At 37.6% G+C, this 23,664-nt stretch overlaps 1 protein-coding gene across 5 annotated transcripts in view; it reads left to right on the plus strand.

The window, feature by feature from the left end:
* KDM4C (lysine demethylase 4C) overlaps window positions 1-23,664 on the plus strand; it is a 398,790-nt gene that overhangs the window by 262,967 nt on the left and 112,159 nt on the right. For all 5 annotated transcript variants that reach the window (XM_010338768.2, XM_003928169.4, XM_010338767.1 and 2 more), the window contains 2 exons: window positions 11,154-11,209; window positions 13,382-13,490. In XM_010338768.2, coding sequence (XP_010337070.1) covers window positions 11,154-11,209; window positions 13,382-13,490 — 165 coding nt within the window. The remainder of the gene's footprint in view (window positions 1-11,153; window positions 11,210-13,381; window positions 13,491-23,664) is intronic.

Consider the following 23,664-nt stretch of genomic DNA (forward strand, 5'->3'; position numbering starts at 1 on the left):
TTTTTAGTAGTCGAGGTTTCGTCATGTTGCCCAGGCTGCACTTGAACTCTTAGGCTCCAGTAATCTGCCTGCCTTGGCCTCCCAAAGTGCTAGGATTATAGGCATGAGCCGCTATGCCTGGCCATTTGCCCGTTCTTAAATCAAATGTTTTTTCTTTTTTTCTGTTGAGATATTTGAGTTCCTTGTGTATTCCAGATATTAATCCTCTTTCAGATGAGTAGTTTGTAAATATTTTTTCCCGTTCTGTAGTTTTTCTTTTCACTCTATTGTTTCCTTTGATATGCAGAAGCGTTTTAGTTTGATATATTCCTTTTGTTCATTTTTGGTTTTGTTCTCTTTGCTTTTGAGGTCTTATTTATAAAATCATTCCCAGTCCAATGTCCTGACGTGTTTCACTTATGTTTTCTTCCCATAGTTTTATTGTTCCAGATCTTACATTCAGGTATTTGATGCATTTTGAGTTGATTTTTTAATAAGGTGAGAGTTGCAAGTCTAGTTTCATTCTTCAGCATATGGATACCCAACTTTCCCAGTACTATCCAACGAAGAGACTGTCCGTTCCCTAATGAGTGTTCATGGCACCTTTGTCAACAATTATGTGACTGCAGATATGTGGGCTAATTTCTGGGCTCTCTATTCTGTTCCCTCTATGTATGTATCTGTTTTCATGCCAGTTCCATGCTGTTTTGGGGTGCTATAGCTTTGTAGTATATTTTGATGTCTGGTAGTGTGATGCCTCTAGCTTTGATATTTGCTTAAGATTGCTTTGGCCATTTGTGGTTCCATAGAAATGTTAGGGTTATTTTTTCCTTTTTCTGTGAAGAGTGTCATTGGTGTTTTGATAGGGATTGCATTGAATCTGTAGATTGCCTTGGGTAATACTGTCATTGTAACAATGCTAATTCTTCTAGTCTATGAGTTCGGGATGTTTTCCCATTTATTTATATCCTCTTCAGTTTCTTTCTTCATTTTTTTGTAGTTTCTCTTATAGCAGTCTTTCACATTTTTGGTTAAATTTATTTCTAGGTATTTGAAATCAGCTACTTTGCTCTTTGTTGTTAGTGGTCATGCTGGGAAGAAAGAATAAGTCAGATGGGTTTTTATTTGAAAACCAAATGTTGTATAATGTTAACAAAGTTAAGATGTGTGGTCATCTTGGAGTACTTTGCCCAGGATCCTGAAAATACTATTATGTAAATGTAGTAAGCTCCATGTAGATTACTTCTGACCAGTCTTAAATTATACATGCCTCTTGCCACTTAATATGTGCCTGGCTTGTAACACAGCTACCAGAGCCGTGCTCTGAACACCTCAAATTAATTTTTATACCATTGTCAGTAATGCCATTAGAAGGATAACTCCAGAAAAAAAAAATGTATTTTGAAACAAACAGAACATGATTTTCTATTCTTCTCTTCTCTTTTATGGAAATTGTTGTTGGATGATATTTAAATAGATAAAATACAGTAAGTTTACTTGGGTAGTGTTGTAAATTACATGAAGGAAAACTACATTTCTAGAATGCAAAAAATAATGAAAATTTAGTTTGTTTATTATAACTTTCTCAATATTTTCAGTTGGTTAGAATACAGGGCTACTTCACTTAAAAGATTACTTTCTGGAAATCTTTAGAGATTTGTATGGTTTAAGTGAGTCACTGAGTTTATCAGGGAAATATTCAAAAGAAGATTTTCAAAACTACTTAATTTTTTAGCTCAACTGTATATCATCGGAAATGGCATTCATTCCTTTAATGTTTTTAAGTACGATTGATTAACTTGCATATTTGTACTAATGGGATACATGAGATGGAGACACCCATCTCAGGCCAGGGTGGCAGCTGAGCTCCTAGCTGTGCTTCCTGTGTGTGTTTTGTTTTGGCTAGCAGTTTTTATTGTAGGCAGAAAAATGTACCCCTCCCCCATCAAAGATGTTCTACTTCCTAATCCCTGGAACCTGTAAATATATTGCATATAAAAGGAATTTATGATAATAGATCGAATTAAGGTTGCTAATCAGCTCATCTTAATGACAGAGGGATTATTCTGGAATATGTGGGTTCAGTCATACAAGTCCTTAAATGTCAAAGAGGGAGGCAGAAGAGGAGGTCAGAGTCATGTCTATGTAAGAAAAACTTGACTCACTGTTGCTGGCTGTTAAGGTGGAGGATGAGTGCTGGGAGCCCAGGAATGTGTATGGCTTATGGGAAATAGGGAGGGCACAGAAACAGATCCTCTCCTAGAACCTCCAGAAAGGACTGAGCCCTGCTGACATACTGGTTTTGGCCCAGTAAGATCCGTTTTGGACTTCTGATCTACTGAACTGTATACATTTGTGCTGTTTTACACTGCTAAGTTTGAAATAATTTGTTATTAGAATAATATGGAATACAACAGTCAAAAGAAAGACAGCTTTTTCCAAGGGTCATTGGTTTCACATTCCACAGATATGTTGCATTCCCAGTGTCATCTCTCAGTTTTAGGCATCTCACTCTGTCTAAGCCTCTTTTGTCACTCTTCAGCCTACACTCTTTTGTTCCTGGACTCCAGCAAAATTCTCTAATTTCACTGTAAAAGTAGGATTCAGTGACATTCCCAACCTGTCAGTCTCTCCTTTCCCTCATGTCCTTGCTTTTGTTTTTAGCTACATTTCCTTACGTATACCCTCAACTCCCTTGTCACTTTTATTCTTCCTCAACATACATCAAATCTTCGTAACTACGTACTCTATACTTGCACTCTTATAGCTGAATGTGGCTGGAGAGAAATACCTAGCAGGCAGGTTGCTCTCACTTTCATTTTGTAAATTTAATGGGTCCTCAATGGGGCACAGTAACTGATAATTGCATTCCTGCCATCCTAACTTTACTACTCTCCTGGTTGACCGTTTTGTATTTTCTGTGTAGAAACTTCCACTCTTTCTCCCCCATCCACACTTTCACCTGAGGAGCTCATTTTATATTTCACTGAGAAACAGGAAGCCATCAGAAGAGATCTTCTGCAAGTTTCTAGCTGTGTCATATGTATAATCTCTCTACTCCTATCTAAGGCCATCTTCTCCCTTATCCATAGGAACATAGTTATGTTAATTCTTCACTCTGTCTCCCACATCACCAACACTCCTCTCTCTAGATCATTCTCACTGCCATACTCAACTATTGTTGCTTCTCTCTTCAAACCTAAAGACCGCTTTTGACTTTTCTCACATGCCAGCTACCACCTTATTTCTCTGTACCCTTATATTGTAAAGCTCCTTGAAAGACTTATCTGTACTCTTGCCAATCTCCCCGCTTCTCCCTTAACCCTCTTTTAGTTGTGGGCTTTGCTGCGTGTTTCCTTGAAAATACCTGTTTCACCAGCATCATCAGTTGATCGTTATCTTGTGTTTCAAGCATGTTTTTCACTTGGCCTTTAGCACCAAGTAGTCTCATACTTTTCCTTCTACTTTACCAGCACTTCTTTTTCTATCTTTAACTGGGTCTTCTTCATCTTCGGAAATTGGCAATGTTATTGCCCCCCAGGGTTCAGAACTAGGGGCTCTTCTCTGTACTAACCCACTTGGTGATCTCATTCAATCTCGTACCTTTGGTGGTTTTCAACAGCATCTGTTATATGGTGGCTTGTACCTTTATATGTTCACTCAACCTTTCCTGAACTGCCAGTCCACATAGCCAGCTTCCAGTGCAGCTTCTCTGTGTGGGTATTCACATGGAATTCCAGATCTTCTCTTGTAGGCTTCCTCATTTCCAGCAAATGGGACTTCAGGCCTCTCAGCTGATGAGGCCAAAAACTTTCTATCTCATGCTTTCCTTTCTCTCATACACCACATCTGCCTAACAGTAAGATCCATCTTCTCTACATTCAGAATGAATCTAGAATCCTGGCCAGTTCTCACCACCGCTGCTGATGTTACTTAAGTCTGATTGATTCATTACCGCTTTCCTGGATTACAGCAATAATCTGCTAAGTTTCCAGATACTCACTTACCCCTTGTAGTTGGCCGTCAACAGACAGCTGTTGGAATGATTCACCTAAGATTTGAGTCAGATTATGTCCTTGCTCTGCATAGACTTTATCAGAGCTTCCATCTCAGTCAGAGTAAAGCCATTACCCTTTTCTGTGGCCTGTGAAGCCTTATCAGATATTCTTCCTCTTACTTTCTGACCACCTTTCCTATTAGAAAAGGTCAGGATCTGCCTGCATCCCTCTTTCCATAGATAACTCCATGGCCTGCTCCCACAGCACCCACCACTCTCTAGCGTCCACTTGATCTACTCACTCAGTTTGTTTACATAAGTCAAATGTGAGGGCAGGATCTTTATCGTTCACTCCTGTTGCTCAGGGTCTAGAGCACATCATGGTGATTAATTAATATTTGTTGAATTAAAGGAATATTTTCACTAAGCGAGAGAATTTACTTGCCAGTAAAAAATTCATTAGAGGTGAATTTTGGAATTTCCAAATTTGTGGAATTCCTATTTAAGAGGTACTGCAGGACACCTGTCATTCAATTTTATAATCACTCGGTACTCAAACCAGCTTTGTCCTTCAATGAGAAATCCTGTACTTTCTTCAGCCCTGATAATGAACCAAATATCCAGAAATGGTTCTCCAATGACTTGCTGGTGAGCACTGGTTTTCCATTAATGTGATTAATTGCTCTTTGTTTTCCCAGCTCAGACAGCCCTATTTTACGCTTTTGCGTTTCTGTTATGAGCATGTCAGATAAATGAAGGTATGTTTGTGGGGGTACTTCAATCAAATAATTTTTCTATGACACTGAAAATTGGCTTTAGTGGCACTTATGGATATGCTAGCTAAAATGAGAGCTTCTTACAACACAGCTTGAGGATGTTGGTATTGGCATTTCTTTAACTGATGTTTTATAGAAGAGACATTGGAACATGATTTCCCTTGGCTGCAAATAATGAACAACTGTGATAGCCATATTATAACAATACCGTTCTCACCATTGTTAATGTGGTGTCAGCATTTTGATTATAAATACTCTTTTCCATGGTTTAATAACTGAGCCATAAAGAAATCATTCCATGTTATGAATTGCTGTACTAACTGTTCATCTCAGTGGTGATTTTTTATGAAACCAAATTTTAAAAATATCTGGTATTGTTAAAAGGGGATTTTGTCAGTGGTGTTAGGTGAGCAAACAGGACCTCATTATACAAAGTACAAAACTGTTCAGAATATGATCAGATTTTATATTTTTTCATTCATCTTTTAACCACCCTGAGGAAAAAAAATATATAGCAGAATGGCTTTTTAAATGCTGTTCTTTGGAGATAGAAATAACAGCTGCCTTATCGAGTAATCTTGTTGTAACAGGCATTTTAGTATATATATATATATATATATATATATATATATATATATATATATTTGTTTTGTTATAGGGAACATTGACTGACTAGCAGTATATCCAAATCTTTATAATAGTCAGTCATTTTGTACTGGGTGTTATTGTTCCTGGAAAAGGCATGCTCATTAAACATAAGATAAAACAAGGCTGGCAATAAGCACAGACTGTTTGATTTTATTTATTTATTTTGTTCTGTAAGACTAAACAGTTTTGATATCTCCATAGGATACATTGGAAAGAAGTTATTGTACACTGAAAGAGTCTAGAAGAGATCATAGGTGCCTGTTTTAAATTTTCATCTAATTAAAAGAAAATAGAAGAAAAAATATAAATACCCACAGTCATATTAATTTTAAAGTGTACATGTTTCTTGTAAAACAATGATTTTATATTTACCCAGGTATTTTTGGAGTTCTTCATTCCTTCCTGCTGATCCTTGGTAGCACATAATTTCATTTTCCTTATTCTGAAGAACTTTATTTTGGCATTTGTTATCATGTGGATCTCCTGGGGACAAATTCTGTTAGATTTTTATCACATTGAGAGTGTTTCTGTTTTGCCTTTATTTTGAAAGGATGTTTTCTTGGGAAGTAGAATTTTAGGCTGGCAGCTTTTTCTTGTAGTAGTTAATAGATACTGTTCCATTGCCTGTTTGTCTTCATGATTTCAGGTTAGATGTCACTTGTAACTCATGTAGTCTTGTTTACTGAATGTAGCTTTTTTTCTCTGATTTTAAGATACGTTCTTTTAAATTTGGTTTTCAGAATTTTGACTGCTCTGTAATCGGGAGTGTTTTATTTATATTTATCTGTTTAGAGTTTCCTGCAATTTTTTGATCTATGGGTTGATATCTTTTATCAGTCATGGAAATTTTTCTGTCAATATCTCTTCCAATATTCTTACCCATTTTCTCTTTTCTCACCTTTTTGTACTCCAGTTATGTACATAAATTGGATAGTTTGCTTTTTTTCCCTATAGATCTGTATTGGTTTTTATAAACCTCTTTTTGTCTTTAAATCTTATACATCTGGCCCTCTGTATCCATAGGTGGATATGTGGATTCAGCCAGCTGTGGATCAGAAATGTAGTTAGGCCTACGGTGGTTGTGTCTGTACTAAATGTGTACAGACTTTTTTTTCCTTGTCATTATTCCCTAAATGATACAGTATAACAATTTATATATCCTTTACATTGTATTAGGTATTGTAAGTAATCTAGAGGTGATTTAAAGTATACAGGAGAATGTGCATGGGTTATATGCAGATACTGTGCTATTTTATATAAGGTACTTCAGCACCTCTGGATTTTGGTATCGAAGGGGTCTTGGAACCAATCTCCCTTGGATACTAAGGGATGACTGTACTTCCTATTCATTTGTCTCTAAACTCATTAAATTTTACTCTGCCAATTCGAGTTTGCTTCTAAATCTGGCTAATGAAATCAACATTTTATTATTTCCTGTCTTGATCATAAGTATTTTTTTGCTTTTTTAGTATATCTTTTTTTTTTTTTTTTTTTATGCAATGGAGTCTTGCTCTGTTGCCAGTTTGAAGTGCAGTGGCTCAATCTTGGGTCACTGCAACTTCTGCCTCTCTGGTTCAGGCAATTCTCCTGCCTCAGCCTCTTGAGTAGTTGGGACTATAGGCGCGCATCATCACGCCCAGCTAATTTTTGTATTTTTTTTTCTTTTTTTTTGAGACAGAGTTTCGCTCTTGTTACCCAGGCTGGAGTGCAATGGCGTGATCTCGGCTCACCGCAACCTCCGCCTCCTGGGTTCAGGCAATTCTCCTGCCTCAGCCTCCTGAGTAGCTGGGATTACAGGCATGTGCCACCATGCCCAGCTAATTTTTTGTATTTATAGTAGAGACGGGGTTTCACCATGTTGACCAGGATGGTCTCGATCTCTCGACCTCGTGATCCACCCACCTCGGCCTCCCAAAGTGCTGGGATTACAAGCTTGAGCCACCACGCCCGACCTAATTTTTGTATTTTTAAGAGACAGGTTTTCACCAGGTTGGCCAGGATGCTCTCAATCTCTTTACCTTGTGATCACCCACTTTGGCCTCCCAAAGTGCTGGGATAACAGGTGTGAGCCACCGCACCTGGTGTCTTGTATGTTTTTTATTGTGTGCTCGACTATGATGACCGAAATCAGTATTACCATTTCCAAAAAGGGTGTGCTGCTTTATCTCTTAGGTTCCTGCAGTGGGTTGAAGTCAATTTGCTTTGTATTTGAGCTGGACATGTGCTTTATTGCAACTTTACTTTGATTAAGTCCACTCAGGTTTCAAGTGTTTTGAGGGTGGGATTAGAACTTTCCCTTCTGCAGGGTGGAAATTCTGAAGATCTTTGCATTTTTTCAATCCTTTGTGTTAATTTTGAAGATTTTCACTCTCTCCTGTTTTGCCATGTTTTGTTATTTATTTAACATACTTATATTAAGGATATACTCTATATTGGGTATCGTAATAGAGTAAGAGCAATTAAACTGATGTATACTCTCATAACACTTAGTGAGTGTACAGTTTAGTGAGGGCAGCAGATAGCTTGCAACAAATAGTTGTAAGAGTAATAATAAAAGGGAAGTATCAGTGGGTATGTCTGAGAGATAAGTACCTGAGCCAGGGGATTGGGGATCCCTGTTTGAGGGAGTAACATTTAGGTTGAGATGTGAAGAATGTTTTTTGTTTACTTATTGTTGAGTGGAGCAGGCTGGTTCTGAAGTGTTTAGGACAAAAGAGACCTCATGGAGGTCCTTGAGGTGTCTAAACACAGTGAGGCTGGCCAAGGTCAAGACCTGATGATTCTAGCCCTCCGAGGCCATATTAAGAACTAAGTGTTAAAACCTTCTCTCGTGGAGTTCAGAGTAACTGTGGGTGCCTATTGCAATAGTTTACTCTGGTGAAGGATACTGGGGCTATCAGTGAAAGTGATGGCAGTGATGATGGGGAGAACAGGGTAGATTTGTAGGTGGGATTGACAGAACTCAGTTAACTGGATGTAAAGGATGAGAGGAAAAATATGTTCTCCAGCATGAGCTAGAATGAATGGTGGCCACCACTGATGGAAAACAGAGGGTGAGTACAAGCTTGGGAAGAAGACATGAGTTCAGTTTTGCACATGTGTTTGAGATGCCTGAGGCACTGTCAGCCAGATACCTCAGGGATTAAGGATTCAGGAGTGAGTCGCTTGCTTTTAGAGAGTGATTGGAATCAGAGTAGTGGGTCAGATGCTCAGCAGGCATGTGTGGAAAGAGAAGTAATATGGCCTATTACAGAAATTCCAGCGTTTGAGGAGATTGAGAGACAAACCTGTTAAAGGAAGCTGAGTGTCAACTAGAGGTGCAGGAGGACAATGAAGAGTGTAAGAGTCACAGAAGCCACAGGGAGAAAATCATTAGGAAGAATCAACAGTGTTGCATGGTGCTAAGAGGTTAGGTGAACCAAGGACTTGGGATTGTCTGTTAGATTCTGTGGCTTGGAGGCAAGGCTAGAAAGAATGAGTTTCTTCTTGTGATGGGTGAGAATCTTGACTCCATCTAAAATCTTGAGCCTACACATTTTATTTTAGAGGACTTTTTCCTCTCACTAGATTAGTGCTCTAGACCATGTGTACCTGTTAATGATCCTAATCACATGCTTTTAAGCACCTTCCATGCTGCTGCACTGTATTTAACTTTCCTAACTTGTCCCTTTAGGCTTCTCACTACGAGTTTCATTAATCAGACATCTAATTCTCTTAGAGCCTGAGTGCTTCACAGTTCACAACTCTTTGCTGTATTCCCACTTTGATACTAACATCTTCATGTATACAACGAAAGCGCTTGACCTTAAGTTTTGTTTCTATTTTCATTCATTCATTTTCTTTCTCACCCCCTCTTTCTCTGTAGAAAGTATGGTAAATTACTAGAAAAAACGTAAAATTGAGAACTTATAAAATGAATGACCAGAGTTCTTATTTTCAGTATTTGGACAGTGAAATTTTGCTTTCCTGGTGTGATTCATCAAAACCAGTTACTCTGAAGGCCTCTAGGATATGGCTTTGTGACCTGGATAGAGAAAATTCTTCATGAGTTGTTATTTCCTTGAGCTGGGTTTATAATGGATTCAAATCAATACACATAGTGTATCTTTTACTACTCTGAATCCAGGAAGTTTCATGTAGAGGTGCAGAGACTTTTCAGACACAGAAACCTGTTGGACATTTCTGGTTGTTTGCATTTATTACTGCCTAACAAAAGTTAAACAGATATATGATTCTTTCCAGTTGTTTCTGTATCGTTCTCCTCAGAAAAGTAAAAGCTATGAAGTTTCACATCTCATTAATAGTAGATCAGTTAGATGGATTCCTTGTAAAGCTAGGCAAAATTGTTAAAATTTGTTAAAGGACATCATCTTTTTATTTTATTTTTAATTTTTAAATTTATTTTTATTTTTATTTTTTTTAATTGCATTTTAGGTTTTGGGGTACATGTGAAGAACATGCAAGATTGTTGCATAGGTACACACATGGCAGTGTGATTTGCTGCCTTCCTCCCCTTCGCCTATATCTGGCATTTCTCCCCATGCTATCTCTCCCCATCTCCCCACCCCCATCTCTCCCCCATTTCCTCCCAACGGACCCCAGTGTGTAGTACTCCCCTCCCTGTGTCCATGTGTTCTCATTGTTCAACTCCCGCCTGTGAGTGAGAACATGCGGTGTTTGATTTTCTGTTCTTGTGTCAGTTTACTGAGAATGATGGTTTCCAGGTTCGTCCATGTCCCTACAAAGGACACGAACTCATAGTTTTTGATGGCTGCGTAATATTCCATGGTGTATATGTACCACATTTTCCCTGAAAGGACATCATTTGAATGGACAGGATAAAGAGGTTTTGTGTATAAAGTTGAGAGGAAAAAAAACCCAAATAACTTACACCGATTTAAAAAAATGTATTAATGCAGAAAATTGGGAAGACAAGCTTGAAGTTAAAAATTTTACTTAGGTATTTAATGTAAAAACATTTTAGGTTAGGAGAAGGCAGTGCACTGCTCTTCAGTCCTGCTTTTCCTGGTCTTTTCCATGTGAGTGTAGTGAGAAATAACTAACAAAATCTGTATTTGTAGCAATTGGTGTCATGTTGGAGTGGAAAATTCCATGCTAAGCAAAGATATGTAAGATTGCTGAAAGGATAAGCTTATATAGGAAGGATAAAGCAAAACGTTTCATGGTGCTGTTTTCCTGGGCTGGATAGCTGGGGATTGTTCAGAACACTTTCCAATGCTATTTGCCCACAGAAAGAGTGAGGCCCAAATGGCACTTTGGTGAAAAGAATATCTTTTAAAAGTAGTCTCTTGCTTATTCTTGTATCAGAGAGAAGCCTCCCCAGACTCCATTCATTAGCCATGCTGTATCCAGGAGTGAATTCCCAGAGCACAAGCCTATGCCACTGTGTGTGCATTCTGTGCTCTAGAATTCTTGCACATACTTATCTGGACTTCCAAGTTCTCTGTGTCACAGCTTTCCTTTGATGACGATGTCAATTTAAAATGATACCAGGTTCATGATGGTTCCCTCTGGGAGAATTTTACACCCTGAACATTTGGGGGGTGTACCTTTCCCATTCCCTCCATCTTTCCTTTTTCTCTGAACTTGTCAGAGATAGATCTTCATGTAATTCCTGATGGTTTTAATATTAGAATGAAAAATAAGGATTTCTGAGATTGTTTAGATGAATGATAATGACTTTGGTTATGTGGGTCTAGTCATTGTGTGGTGTTTTCTCCCCCCCTCCCCAGGAATGCTGTCTCTGCAATTTGAGAGGAGGTGCTCTTAAGCAAACTAAGAACAACAAGTAAGTAATACATTAATTGTTTTGAATTTCATTATTTTTCTTTCTTCATTCTAGAACCTTTGGATGACAGTTCATTTTACCTCACATTGTATACATGGTTTCAAAGCTTTTGCTGCTCAGATCTGAGGTTGGAATTTTGTACTTCAGAGATGCCTGCTGTTAGCACTCTCATCTCTGCTGGGCAAGAGTAGTCCAAGTTATGCTTCTGTTCTTTGTGTTTGACACCATGATAAATAACCCCTCTTTTACTCACAGAATTTTAAGACTAAAGGTAGCCCTTATCATCCTGGTGCCATTAGAATCCTGGTGTTTAATATGATGGATGCCATTGGTCTGTTGAAAACAGGGCATACCTGAGAAAGTGAAACTGTGATCTTCTGATTAAATCAGTCATAGTGATGATAATAAAACCATTTACTTTTTACATTAGCAAATTAACAAGAATGTATGTGTACTAAATTAGAAAAGATAGGGAGAAAACATTGATATTAAGATAAAGGGATCAGGTAGAGAATATGAAAAGAGTCTTGAAGAGAGTCATAAGTGAACATAAAAGGAAGGCAATCTGGTTTTTATGACTGTTCTGCATGGATTTTATTTTTATTTTCATGACCAGGTTTTAATATTGAAAATGGGGCCAAAGCATATTTTAGGGTTCGCTGTAATAGAGACATGTCAAAATAGCAGGCAGATTTTGCAGGCTGGCCCTTGAGGGCTGGATTCAGGTCCAGAATACGTTTTGTTGGACCCATGCAGCATTTTATAAATTTCACCTAAAATTTTAAAATTGAGAGATTTTTACATAAAAATCCAGATTTTCTCCTTTAATTGAAAATGATTGTGTATTCCTGTAAGGCAATAATAACAAGTCGGGATGAGAACCCAGTGTCAGTGGGGCAGCTGCTCCTCAGGTCACCATGATTTCCTAGTATATGTGTATTTGCTTACATCCCGCCTGACCCCCTGGGCACTGGAGTTAGGACTCCTGGTATAATGTGATGATAGAGTTAGCATAATTCTATACATTTGCACATGTTTCTGATTGCTTGGAAGGAGGAGTGAAGGTATTTATCATTATTACATTGATAAAGTTTATTGTAGGGAACCATAAGTTTTGCTGAATTTTGGATCATCTTCTTTCACAGTCCTGTCTATTATGAGTGGCACTGTACTAAAAAGCCTTCACTTGTTCTTACATATTACACTGAATGCCAGACTGTGAGATGGTTTAGGTGGTTCCTGTAAAAACACAGGTGATAAGAAGTTCTCTTCCTATGCTTGGACCACAACAGAAAATAATAGTGTTTTCTATAGAATCATAGTATTTATTTAGACATGGAAGAATGCCCTGGTGGGGTTGATACTTGTTCTCTCTTCCTGTGGTCTTGAACTACAGGATAGAGTATGATGCTGTTTGAGTTAAGTAAATACGCTTTGGCTTAAAAATAGATTGATGGATTTGACAATTCTTTCAAGATCTCTTCAAACCTCATGATTCTTTATATTTATTTTGGGATATAACATTCATGAGACACTTAATAGTATTAGTCGGAAGGTTGTCACTTTTCAGAATGTGAGAGGAGATACTAGGATTTAAGTAGGGAACAAGGGTACAAGATAAACGTCATTTCTCTTTGTCTCCTGATTTCTTTGACTATAGTAAGGTTGCAGCAAGAAACAAATTAAAGATTAGCATTAATTCTTTGGGAAAACTTTTGCTACTTGAACAAGTTTGCTTCATGACATTTGTGTTATTTTGAAAGGTTGTATGCTATAGCCAGTCATACTTTTTATTAATTGAACTAATCTTTTGCCACATACTGATTAGCTTAAATACATTAAGCACATGCCTATTTCAGCATCAAGTGAAATAAGAAACCAACATTTCAGTATTTTGCAAATCAAGTGTAAGAAAATGCATGCACATTAATAGGATTGAGTCCTGGACCTGTACCAGCTCTTCATGGTACAATGTTGTTGGGCAGCTGTGGTACTGGGTCTGCCCAGGTATCATTCAGGAGGTTTACAGTTCAGAATCTGTTTGTGATGGATTTAGGCTTTTGGCTTTCTTGCTCATCTGTGTTTTTCCCATTTGTGAGAATTGGCATCACCATGTTGAAGTATGTAAGTTTAGGGAACGTTTGCTGATGTTTAACGTCTCCTTTCCTGTAGGTGGGCCCATGTCATGTGCGCTGTTGCGGTCCCAGAAGTTCGATTCACTAATGTCCCAGAAAGGACACAAATAGATGTAGGCAGAATACCTTTACAGAGGTTAAAATTGGTGAGTGGCAAAGCTTCTTTTTTACCTCATGAATTAGTGTTAATTTCCAGTTATGAATTTTTTTTTGTCAATGCACACATTCCCAACATACATTTTCTCCTAGCTTCCTTTTGTTTCCACCCTTATTTTCTTTTAGCCTACATTTATTTATTCTTACAGATTCTTTTCTTGTTATATTGTAAGTCTGCATACAGCCTTCCTCAAATTCTGTGTGAAATGAGGAAAAAGATATTAATACATTTCCTGAATTAATGTGAACTTTCAAACTATAGTTTATGTGGTAATATTTGTCAGTATTGGAGGTGAGCCGTCTAACTCTATTTAAATTGTTTAGTTTTTCTGTCTTGACTGTCTTTGATTGGTCTTAACCTAGCAAAATGTATCTAACCTAATTTCATTATCTCTTCACCAAGAAAAGACACATAGAGAAATAAAGAAGCTTTTATTATTACAAAAATATTTTCTCACTCATGAATAGGTACAAGTCACTTAATATGCCAAACTCTCTGGCCTGTTCAGAAACTGTCATAAAAATCTTCCTGTTGGTTTCCATTAAGAGTGTTTTTCATTGAAAATATAGGCCCTTATTATCTCTAACATTGAAGTAACTTTGTGTTTTATTCAGTTATGAACCAACAGATCATTAGTTTAGGCCCTTATATTGCATACCTAATTAGAACTTTCCCTAAAGTTCAACTGCATGACCTTAATATATTGGAGCACGTCTTACAGGTGGATTTAAAACTCTAGAGTTTCCCACGTCCTTGTTATTTTCCATTGAAGATCTTTCCACTGTACAGCATTTCAGGTACCATCACCATGACTCTTTCTTCTTGACTGTTGCTTGATTTTTCACTGCTCTTTTCCCCCAACAGGGAGCTGGGTGTTCCATGTCTGGGCCTGTCTTATAGGAACTCAAAATCTAGTGTACTATCTTGTTTTCTGAGAAGTGAAAGTGAACGCCGTTATTTGCCATCATACCTCCATCAAGAATTTCACTTCAATAGGAAATATGTGGGCCTTTCATGGAACTGATGATGCTGTGGGCTGGTATGAATGATGGGCCTAGGATACTCAGCATGTGGCAGTTAGAAGTTTAGTAATCTAAGATGGAAGTGAGTGCGCCATTTAAATGACCCTCTAAAGATCACAGTGACTATCAGAAGTAGTAAAAACGGAGTATAATTCTTTAGCTACTCGACTTCTATAGGAAAGGTTGAAATCTTATACCCTGATTACCAAACAAAAAGACACCAAAAACAAAACATTTGCAAGATTTAGGACTATGAGACCTGATAACCAAAAAAATGTTGAACTACCACATGTTAAATAATTTAATGTTTAGTGTTACAAATATTAACATTTTAATTTTTTTCTGATTATAAAAGTAATATCTATTTGTCCAAATTCTGACACCACCTTTTAAAGTCACCTTTGTTTCTGTCTTCTGTTGCCAGTGCAGTACCCCTCAGAAGTAGTCACTGTTCTTGAGGTTGCCTCCACGGGTCTATGTCTTGGCTTCTCTAGTCCGTAAACACTTCCTTAAACATTTAACATTACCTGTACCAGTCCCAAAGGGTTTTTGAGGGAATAGCAGGGAAGGGAGGCCCGGTTATTTCAACCACATTCAGGGTGTATGGCTAGAAATATTATAATTGCATCGAAAGATGGTAAAGCTTGTCGCTTTCCTCACAGTGCTGTGCTTCGTCTTGATTGTGCATGTCACATACTTCTCATGGAATGTTTCCTTTCTTAAGTGATCGATACCTTAAAAAGAGCATGTCTTAACTGAATGTCATAGCATCTAAAGTCTATTCAAATGACAACACAAAGCTGTGCTTAGAGATATAAGCTGGTATCTGTAAGTATTTTTGGATGAAAATAGCAGCCTATAGACCAGATTGTTTTTCATATAATATTATATTTATGGAAAGTTTCTTAGAATGATCCTCATCAAAATGCTTATAGTAGTTACCTTTAGTGGAATAGTAATATGAGAAGAAACTTCATTTGGGGGAAGAATCACCCAGTTTCTAATAGTTTGACAGGGGCAACGACCAGAAGTCTGGATTCTTTTTCAGCAAGAATCCTCAGGAAGGAAACATAACTCTTGTGAGTCCACTGTAGTCCAGTCTCTGTGCCCCAGTTTTCACTGATGTTCCATGGTGATCAGACTCAGAGAGGCTGGCTTTGAATGATGCACTTTACTTATATAGGGAATGAACATCCTTTTCCAGGGAATAGGATGCTCTGCCCTGTATGTCGTGAGTCACCACGCCCAGCCATAATTATTAATTATGTAATCTGATTTAGCAATTTAACATTACCGGTTCTTACAGAAATTGAACAACCAAATTGAATACTAATTAAGTTTCACCTAAGATTAAAATTCTGTGATATATGTGTATATGCACATAGTAGTCACTGAGTAAATATTTATGAAATGAATAAAAGGCAGCAAATCATTATACATTGTTTGTGCTTCAGGCTTAAAATGATTCTGGCTGGAGGATTTTGATCAGACAATAACAAATGGCTCGTGCCTTTCCACTGTTTCTTCTTTAAATGTAAAAGTAGACAATTCACACACATCTCTGCATGCTGCTTTAAAGCAAGGCATTACTTTAGCTAGCTGCATCACAGGGGACATATGATTAAATCGTGGAGTCCAGCAATACTCCAGAGAGCCTATGAAGCATGCATGCGGTAGTCGTCTTGGTTGAAAATTCTGTTGGAACGTCTGGTCAGCTGGGGATTGAAAACGAGTGGACAAGTGGTTCATCCCTGAAGCAGCAGCAAGGTCTGCATCTCTTCAGTCCCCACTAGGTGGTGCCAGTGCACCAGTTTCTTATGTGGTTCTTCAACCACCACCTCCCTTCTCTAGTGCCTAACCAGAGCTCTGCCCACACAGAGAAGCGGTTGGGGATGGGGGTAGGGTGGGGGAAGGAGGGACTGTTGTACACTGAGCTGCTTTAGCCCAAAGAATGGCAATAAGGCATCGAAAGTGCTGCTCGTGATGCATTCAAAGTACTGAAGAATTCCAAAAGACAATTTTGTAGTTCAGTTTTCGTTTAGCTGTATAAAAAGAGCTACTTTCCCTTGGGGCAAGTTAGAGATTTTCTGAAAAAGTAATAAGCAACCCTAGTAACAGCTAGTAACTGCAAGAGGCTAATAGAATGACTGGTGGGCAAGCATAAGTTTAAAATGTCTTCCAATATATGAAAGCCGTTTATTTTTAAAATGTTTGTTATTAGCAGTTTTTCTAGAATATAGAATACTGGAATTTATGCAGAGGTGGGATATTTTGGTAACAGTTTTGTTAGTCTTTTATTTATTTAGAGCTTCAACCTACAGCTTTTGAAAAGCTCCTCTGTTAAATTATTTGTGTAAGGAGAATTTTGTGGAGGATATAAGAAAGGATTTGTTTACTTGAGCAGATTTTTCCTCTTTTGTATAATGGCCAGTTTGTAGAAGATGACAACAAATGGAAAACAACCTTTGGTGCTTTTCTGTGGATCTGTTGATCCTAAAATCGTGTGTGCTTCATGGAGATCCTTTAACTCATCCAGCCACCTTGCTTGGTAATGTCACGGGTGTGGCCTTTGTTCATCATACAATTAAATGAACAACAATGATGACATTAGGCTTATTTTCAAGACATTCTATTTTCTTTTATTCTGTGTCTAACTTTAAGTACTTTAATAATTAACATTAAAAAAACTAGAACATTTAACGAAAAATAGGTTTGGTTATAGTGGTCTCTGTTTAATTAAATTTGTTCTTTCTTTCCTTTTTTTTTTTTTTTTTTAACAATATTTCACTTTTGTATGAAGTAATTATTAACGTAATTGCTGCCCCAGCCAAAAATATGCTACAGGTTGCTATCAAAAAGTACCCGATTATTAACTACAGTCATCCTGTTACAGGGAAGAAATGAAAATGTTAAGAAATCGTAAGAAATGAAAAGTTACCTGAATGGGCAAAGAGCTGCCGTATCCAAAAGGGAGAACCATTTTCTCTGTCAGCTTAAGCATTCTTCTGATATTTAATGCAGATTTTATATTAGTATTTGTAGTACCTGCCGATTAGAATGAATTCCTTTGCTTCTGAATGACTTTTCTGTTTGGGAAAAGTTATCCCTGTGGCAAGTCCTATTAATGCAGACCCCTTCTCTGTGCCCTGTGGCACCTTCTCTGTTCATCAAGAAGATATGCTAGCATTGAGACTTTGTAGGACAATAGGAGGCTACTGAGGACGTTTTCTTCTCCTTATGTAAGTAAGTGTGCTCAGGGATAGCCAGTTCAGGGATTTGTGTGAAGTCACAGGTTATTATTTATTTATTTATTTATTTTTTGGGGGACGGAGTTTCGCTCTTGTTACCCAGGCTGGAGTGCAATGGCACGATCTCGGCTCACCGCAACCTCCGCCTCCTGGGTTCAGGCAATTCTCCTGCCTCAGCCTCCCGAGTAGCTGGGATTACAGGCACGCACCACCACACCCAGCTAGTTTTTTGTATTTTTAGTAGAGATGGGGGTTTCACCATGTTGACCAGGATGGTCTCGATCTCTCGACCTCGTGATCCACCCTCCTCAGCCTCCCAAAGTGCTGGGATTACAGGCTTGAGCCACCGTGCCCGGCTAAGTCACAGGTTATTGGTGTGCCTGAGGGCTAAAAGAAAAGAACTGACCCCAGATGGTGTAGATTTAGAATTTATTCAGAATTTTTCCCTTTTCTTCTTTCTTGTTTTCTCTCCTCCAGTGATTGATTGGCTGTAGTCATAACTGAATCTCTGGAAGAAGAGCAAAATTGTTCAAAGACAAAAATAACGGAACATAGACATATATAAAAAACACATTAACATAGAATGCCCTGTTTTGTTTTTACAGTACAAAAGTGATCAGGAAGAAGAATTAAGGATGGGACTTTAGAGATAACAAATGATGTTTTTATAGTATGATCACACAGAAAGAAGAAGGTGGTAGGGTTTGGAAGCAGATCACCACGAAAAGATTTGATTATAAACTTTAAGGGAAGGACATTTGAAAAATCTAACAAAAGGAGGAAAAAAAGTATGGATTTCTGGCAGTTGCTGTATGTTTATTGTGTACATTGGTTACTTCCTGCAGCTTAGATTAATTAAAGATCTGTGGTATTTTTGTAAATAAACCAGCAAAGCAGGTTTGTGGGTTTTAAGAAATCTTAGGAAGTTGTAGCAGACTCTAAATGCAACCATTAGTTTTAAATACTATATTTGGAGATGAAGTTTTCAAATAGGACTGTTGTATGAATATTCAGATATTAAATTACATCTTTGAATGCGGTGGGTATCTATTGTGATTGCTGTCATTGCATAAAAAACTTGGCATTGTTCATTGGTCACAAACGCATCCATTCTCACAGTGGAATAGCACAGTGCCTTTGGTTTCTATATCTGTAGACATTTTTAGCATTTTTACATTTGAAATCCTAGTTCTGCAACCAAATAGAGGGAGAAATGAATTTTGGAATAGCTGGATTTGCCCCTGGGCATTCAGTGACCTCCTATTTGTATTTGACAAGTGAACGAAGCACAGGCGCAAGCGTTCTATGAGTGAAGAACATTATTTTGAAAAGGAATTTACACTTCAATGATGACTGAGTTACAGGCCTTTCAGTATCTGGCTGAGGCCATACTATTCTGCTTAGAAGCCTCCTGTACACTTTAAAATTTGTACCTGAAGGCAAATAATAGTGAACCTGAAAGCCAAAGATTATAGTTTTGAAAGATACATCAATTCTGAAAATAGAGTGGTTTTACTGTGGTATTCCATCTGAAGAGTTGAATCAAGGGGTGAAAACACAATCATACTTCCTATTTCTTAGACGAAGGCACATGTTCTCTTGCTAACTGACTCATGTTATCAGATTTATTGAATACTAAAAATATAATTATTGAGAGATAGAGATAGGGTCTACCTCTTGTACTGTAAGATTACTCGGAGTTCTATTTAGTTAACGTTACAGCAATGTTCATGAGCAACTTGGCTTTCTTTCTAAAGGAATCAAGGTTGTATTTGACAGGGCCTCTGTTAATGCATTTTAGGAGATGTAAGGACATATTGATTATCTTTCATCATGCTAAAAGAAAAGAAGTAGTGTAAAAGCAATTAAAAAAAGTCATTGTGTTGCACATTAACTCATGTACCAATTTATTCACAGGCTCAGATATTTTTAAAGACAGAAATTATAAGAAAATAATAAACATTGACAATGATGAGACAATTTATTGCTTAAATGGTAATCAGTAATGTTAATGTGCACAAAATGTGCTTTGAATAGTGAACTATTCTAAACGAAGAGTAAGAGATACTATACTACAGATGACATGGTGGTATATGGTATCCTATTATTTAATAAGTCCAGTATAAAATTATATAACATCATTAAGATAATGTTCTTCAGGATTTCAACATACACATCTCCAACTTTGTAAGGTTTTTAAATAAGTGTAGTGCAGAAAAAAAGTACATTAGTAGCTGTATAGTACTTAACTGTCAGAATGATTTGCTACAGGGACTAGATCCTATTGCAAGCTGTCAAATTTGTATATTGCTGTAATACCAAACCATAAAATCTTTTGAGTAAAATGGAAAATGTCAGATGGGCATGACTACAAATAATATACTTTCTGAAGGCTGTAGATGTCTATAGGAGAAAATGTGTAAATGCATGAAATGTTATCTTGTTACTATGGATTTTTCTTTTTCTGTTGAGAGAAAAACTGTGAGGCAAAAGGAAATTGATTGGAGTCTTTAAATGTTCAGTTTTAAAGTCACTTTTTCCTGAGGACTAATTTAAAAAAATTATTAGATAAATACAACTTCAGATAATTCATAATTAAAGAGTATTGCAAAAAAACATCTTATTTTCTAGCTTGCATTGCTGAATGGTTCATTTTTTTCTGATCTTGTCTGTGTGAGTAGTGGTTACTGACAGATCTTTTAATTGAGTGAGTGAGCCAGCTTGGAGTTTCAGAGACAGGGTCACCCCTTTCACTCTAGCACTGCCTGGGTCAATACCAACACACACATGCCAAGTCGACACAGCTGTTAAACTGCTCTAAACAATCTGTAGGGTTTTGCTTGGTCAACAGTGATTGAAAGCAGAGAGGTTATAGTTTTGAAAAGGTACGGTCATTATTGTATAACAATGAATTTATTATTTGTTTTTCTGAGAACAAGAGGCTCAGGAATTACTTTTCTTTGTTCCATATTTTAATATAAATTAGGTTATTCATCTCCTCAGAAAGGTATGTTTTAAAAATCTACAAAAAATGCTTTTTGTATAAAGTGAGAACATTTTCATACTTGAAGTTATAATTTCACTGTGGTATATTTTAGGTGTGGTCCCACAGTTAAATTAGGTCTGTATTTAACATGGGCTCCTGGTTAGACACAGATACCAGGATGGTTTTAGCCAGCCATGGACTAGATTTATTAATCTCAATATTAAAGGTTCTCTACATTCACCTGTATCACCCTTTCAATCACGTAATTATAAGAAGCCTCTCTTAGGTTGAGATGGACAATACAGGCTCTGGGTTAAGACTGCTTGAGCCCTGTATCCTCCTCTTGGGCAACCTTGTCTATGCAGATTAACCCTCTGAAGCTCGTCTGTAAACTATGATGGTTGTGAGGATGGAATGAAAAAGCTAACAGTTTGACATTCTGACATAGAGTTTGCACTCAAAGAATGTTAGCAGTATTAGCTATTGTTCTGTTAAGGGATTTTTTTCCCTTCATTTTTTTAACACTGGTAAGAACATAACTGTATTTTAAACAGCCTCTGGGCAGTTTGTAAACTACAGGAATTTTCTTTGAATGGAGTCCCATTAAACTGGAATGTTCTGTTATCTCTGAGGGAGCAGGGCATAGAAGGGCTGTCCTGCAAACATCTGAGATTTCACCAGCTTCCCCTGCAGTTATTGCTGAAAACCATAAGATAAATAGGTTGATATTCTCTAAAACAGAAGTCCAGAAATACAGCCCTTGCTTCATTTTGAGCATGGGTATTACAGGTTGAAAAGCGATCTTGTTCTGGATGGTTTTGCTAAAAACGCCATTTCCTTGCGTGGTGTAGCTGGGAGTCTTCAGTGGTTTGGGGCCTAGGGATGACGATGACCCATGAGTCTGTTACTTACCAGGATACCCTCTCATCTATTTCTGGCTTTTCCCCCAGCTTCTTGTAGAGGAAATGAATTGGACAACCTCTCAGAAGGCAGTGGGGTTCTTTGAAAGCACAGGGGTCAGCAATCGGAAGAGTTCAGTCTCTACTATGGTATCTTGGCTGAACCATTTTGCCTTTGGGGACAAATTACTGTTTGGAACAGAGCATTGGTTCTCGAAGTGTGATCAGCAGACTCTGTTTTCAAGTCCTTTTCAGCTATCTTAAGGCATTTAATTTTAGGCTAATGATGCAAGTGTGACGGCTGGTGAAGATACTGATGTGGCAGTAAAGAAGAAACAGCTCTCCTAGACAAGGGGAAAAAAAGCCCCTGATTTGCTGTGTTTGCAGATTTCATTGGCAAAAAATACTCTGACCATGTCGAATTTCAAACTAGCAATATGATGTGAACCAGCTCTCAAAATTCTTGAAGATCTAGTAGTCGTTCTCAGGAGCTTATACAGGCTTGCTCCAGCTCTCTGTTGAAAATGGCTGGCACTTACCATACATCAAACTATGACATCAAATTGCACTAGTAATATTGTATTCTTCACTGCCATGCACTTGGCATTAAAAAGCCAGTTTCACTTAAGAAGGTCCTTGAAGTTTAAAATGGTTAATTATATTAAGTCATGACTCTTGAACATGTACCTTTTTTATATTCTGTGTGATACGATAGGAAATACTTAGAAAGCACTTCTACCGCCTACATGCCTATAATACATGGTGGTCCTGAGGCAAAACATTTTACTGATAGTTTGAGTCGCATACTGTACTTCCAGCTTTTTCGTGCAATATGTATATATATTTTTTTGCTATAATGAATTCCAAACAGTCATTTCTTTGATTTTCTGAAAGTGAATGACAGCATTTGTTGCCCATGGTAGGATTTGAGCTTTCTACATGAAAATGGGAATTTTAGAAAACTTGTATCCATCAGTGTGATAATTTCCCAGTACTTACAGACTTTTAAGAAGAGATCATTGGTGATATTAATTAATGTGGACTTTGATATTTTATAATGAAATGTGCCAACATTTAGAAAATCGGTTAACTCAGTGATATCGGTTAACTCAGTGATACTCTCACTGAGTTAACTGATCTTCTTTTTATTTTTTTGTTTGTTTTTTCAGCAGGGTCTTACTCCATCACCCAGGTGGGAGGGCAATGGTGCCATCATGGCTCACTGCAGCTTCTATCTCCTAGGCTTAAACGATCCTCCCACCTCATTTTTAAATCTTTTTGGTAGAATTGAGGTCTCACTGTGTTGTCCAGGCTTTAGCTTTTTTCTCATTTTGTGGCATGGGAATTGCTTAGCTTCATAGACTGCAGAAGGAATCTGCGAACTTAACCTCTTGTTCAGCAGCTTTCAACCAGTCCTCCATACTTTACTCATCACCCTAATTTCAGCACTTACAGAGACACCTGATATTAACAGTATCTTTGGGAGGTCCTGGACTGGAATGGTCTGGTTTTAGCTTTTTTTATTTTGCCTTCTTAGGATGTAGCTTTCTTAGTTTTGCTGAAGTTATCACTCCTCTTACTTTCTAGCTTCCAAATTTTTCTTTACCTTGTCTTTTCTTTCCATTCTTTTTGTTTGTTTGTTTTTGAGACAGGGCCTTGCTATGTTGTCCAGGCTGGAATGCAGTGGTGCAGTGATGGCTCATTGCAGCCTTTACCTCCTGGGCTCAAGTGATCCTCCCACTTCAGCCTTCTGAGTATCTGGAAGCACAGGTTTGCACCACCATTTCCAACTAATTTTTTATTTTTTGTTGAGATGGGTTATTGCCATGTTGTCTAGGCTGTTCTCAAACTCCTGGGCAGAAGTGATCCTCCTGCTTTGGCCTCCCAAAGTGCTGGGATTATAAGTATGAGCCACTGTGCCCAGCCTTCTTTTTTTTTTTTCCATCATTTGAACTTACACTTACAGAATTATTCTCTTTACTGTTTTTAGGGAATTTGTGGAAGGGAT

The sequence above is a fragment of the Saimiri boliviensis genome, chromosome 2 (genome assembly GCF_048565385.1).
Source record: "Saimiri boliviensis isolate mSaiBol1 chromosome 2, mSaiBol1.pri, whole genome shotgun sequence".
NCBI lineage: Eukaryota > Metazoa > Chordata > Mammalia > Primates > Cebidae > Saimiri > Saimiri boliviensis.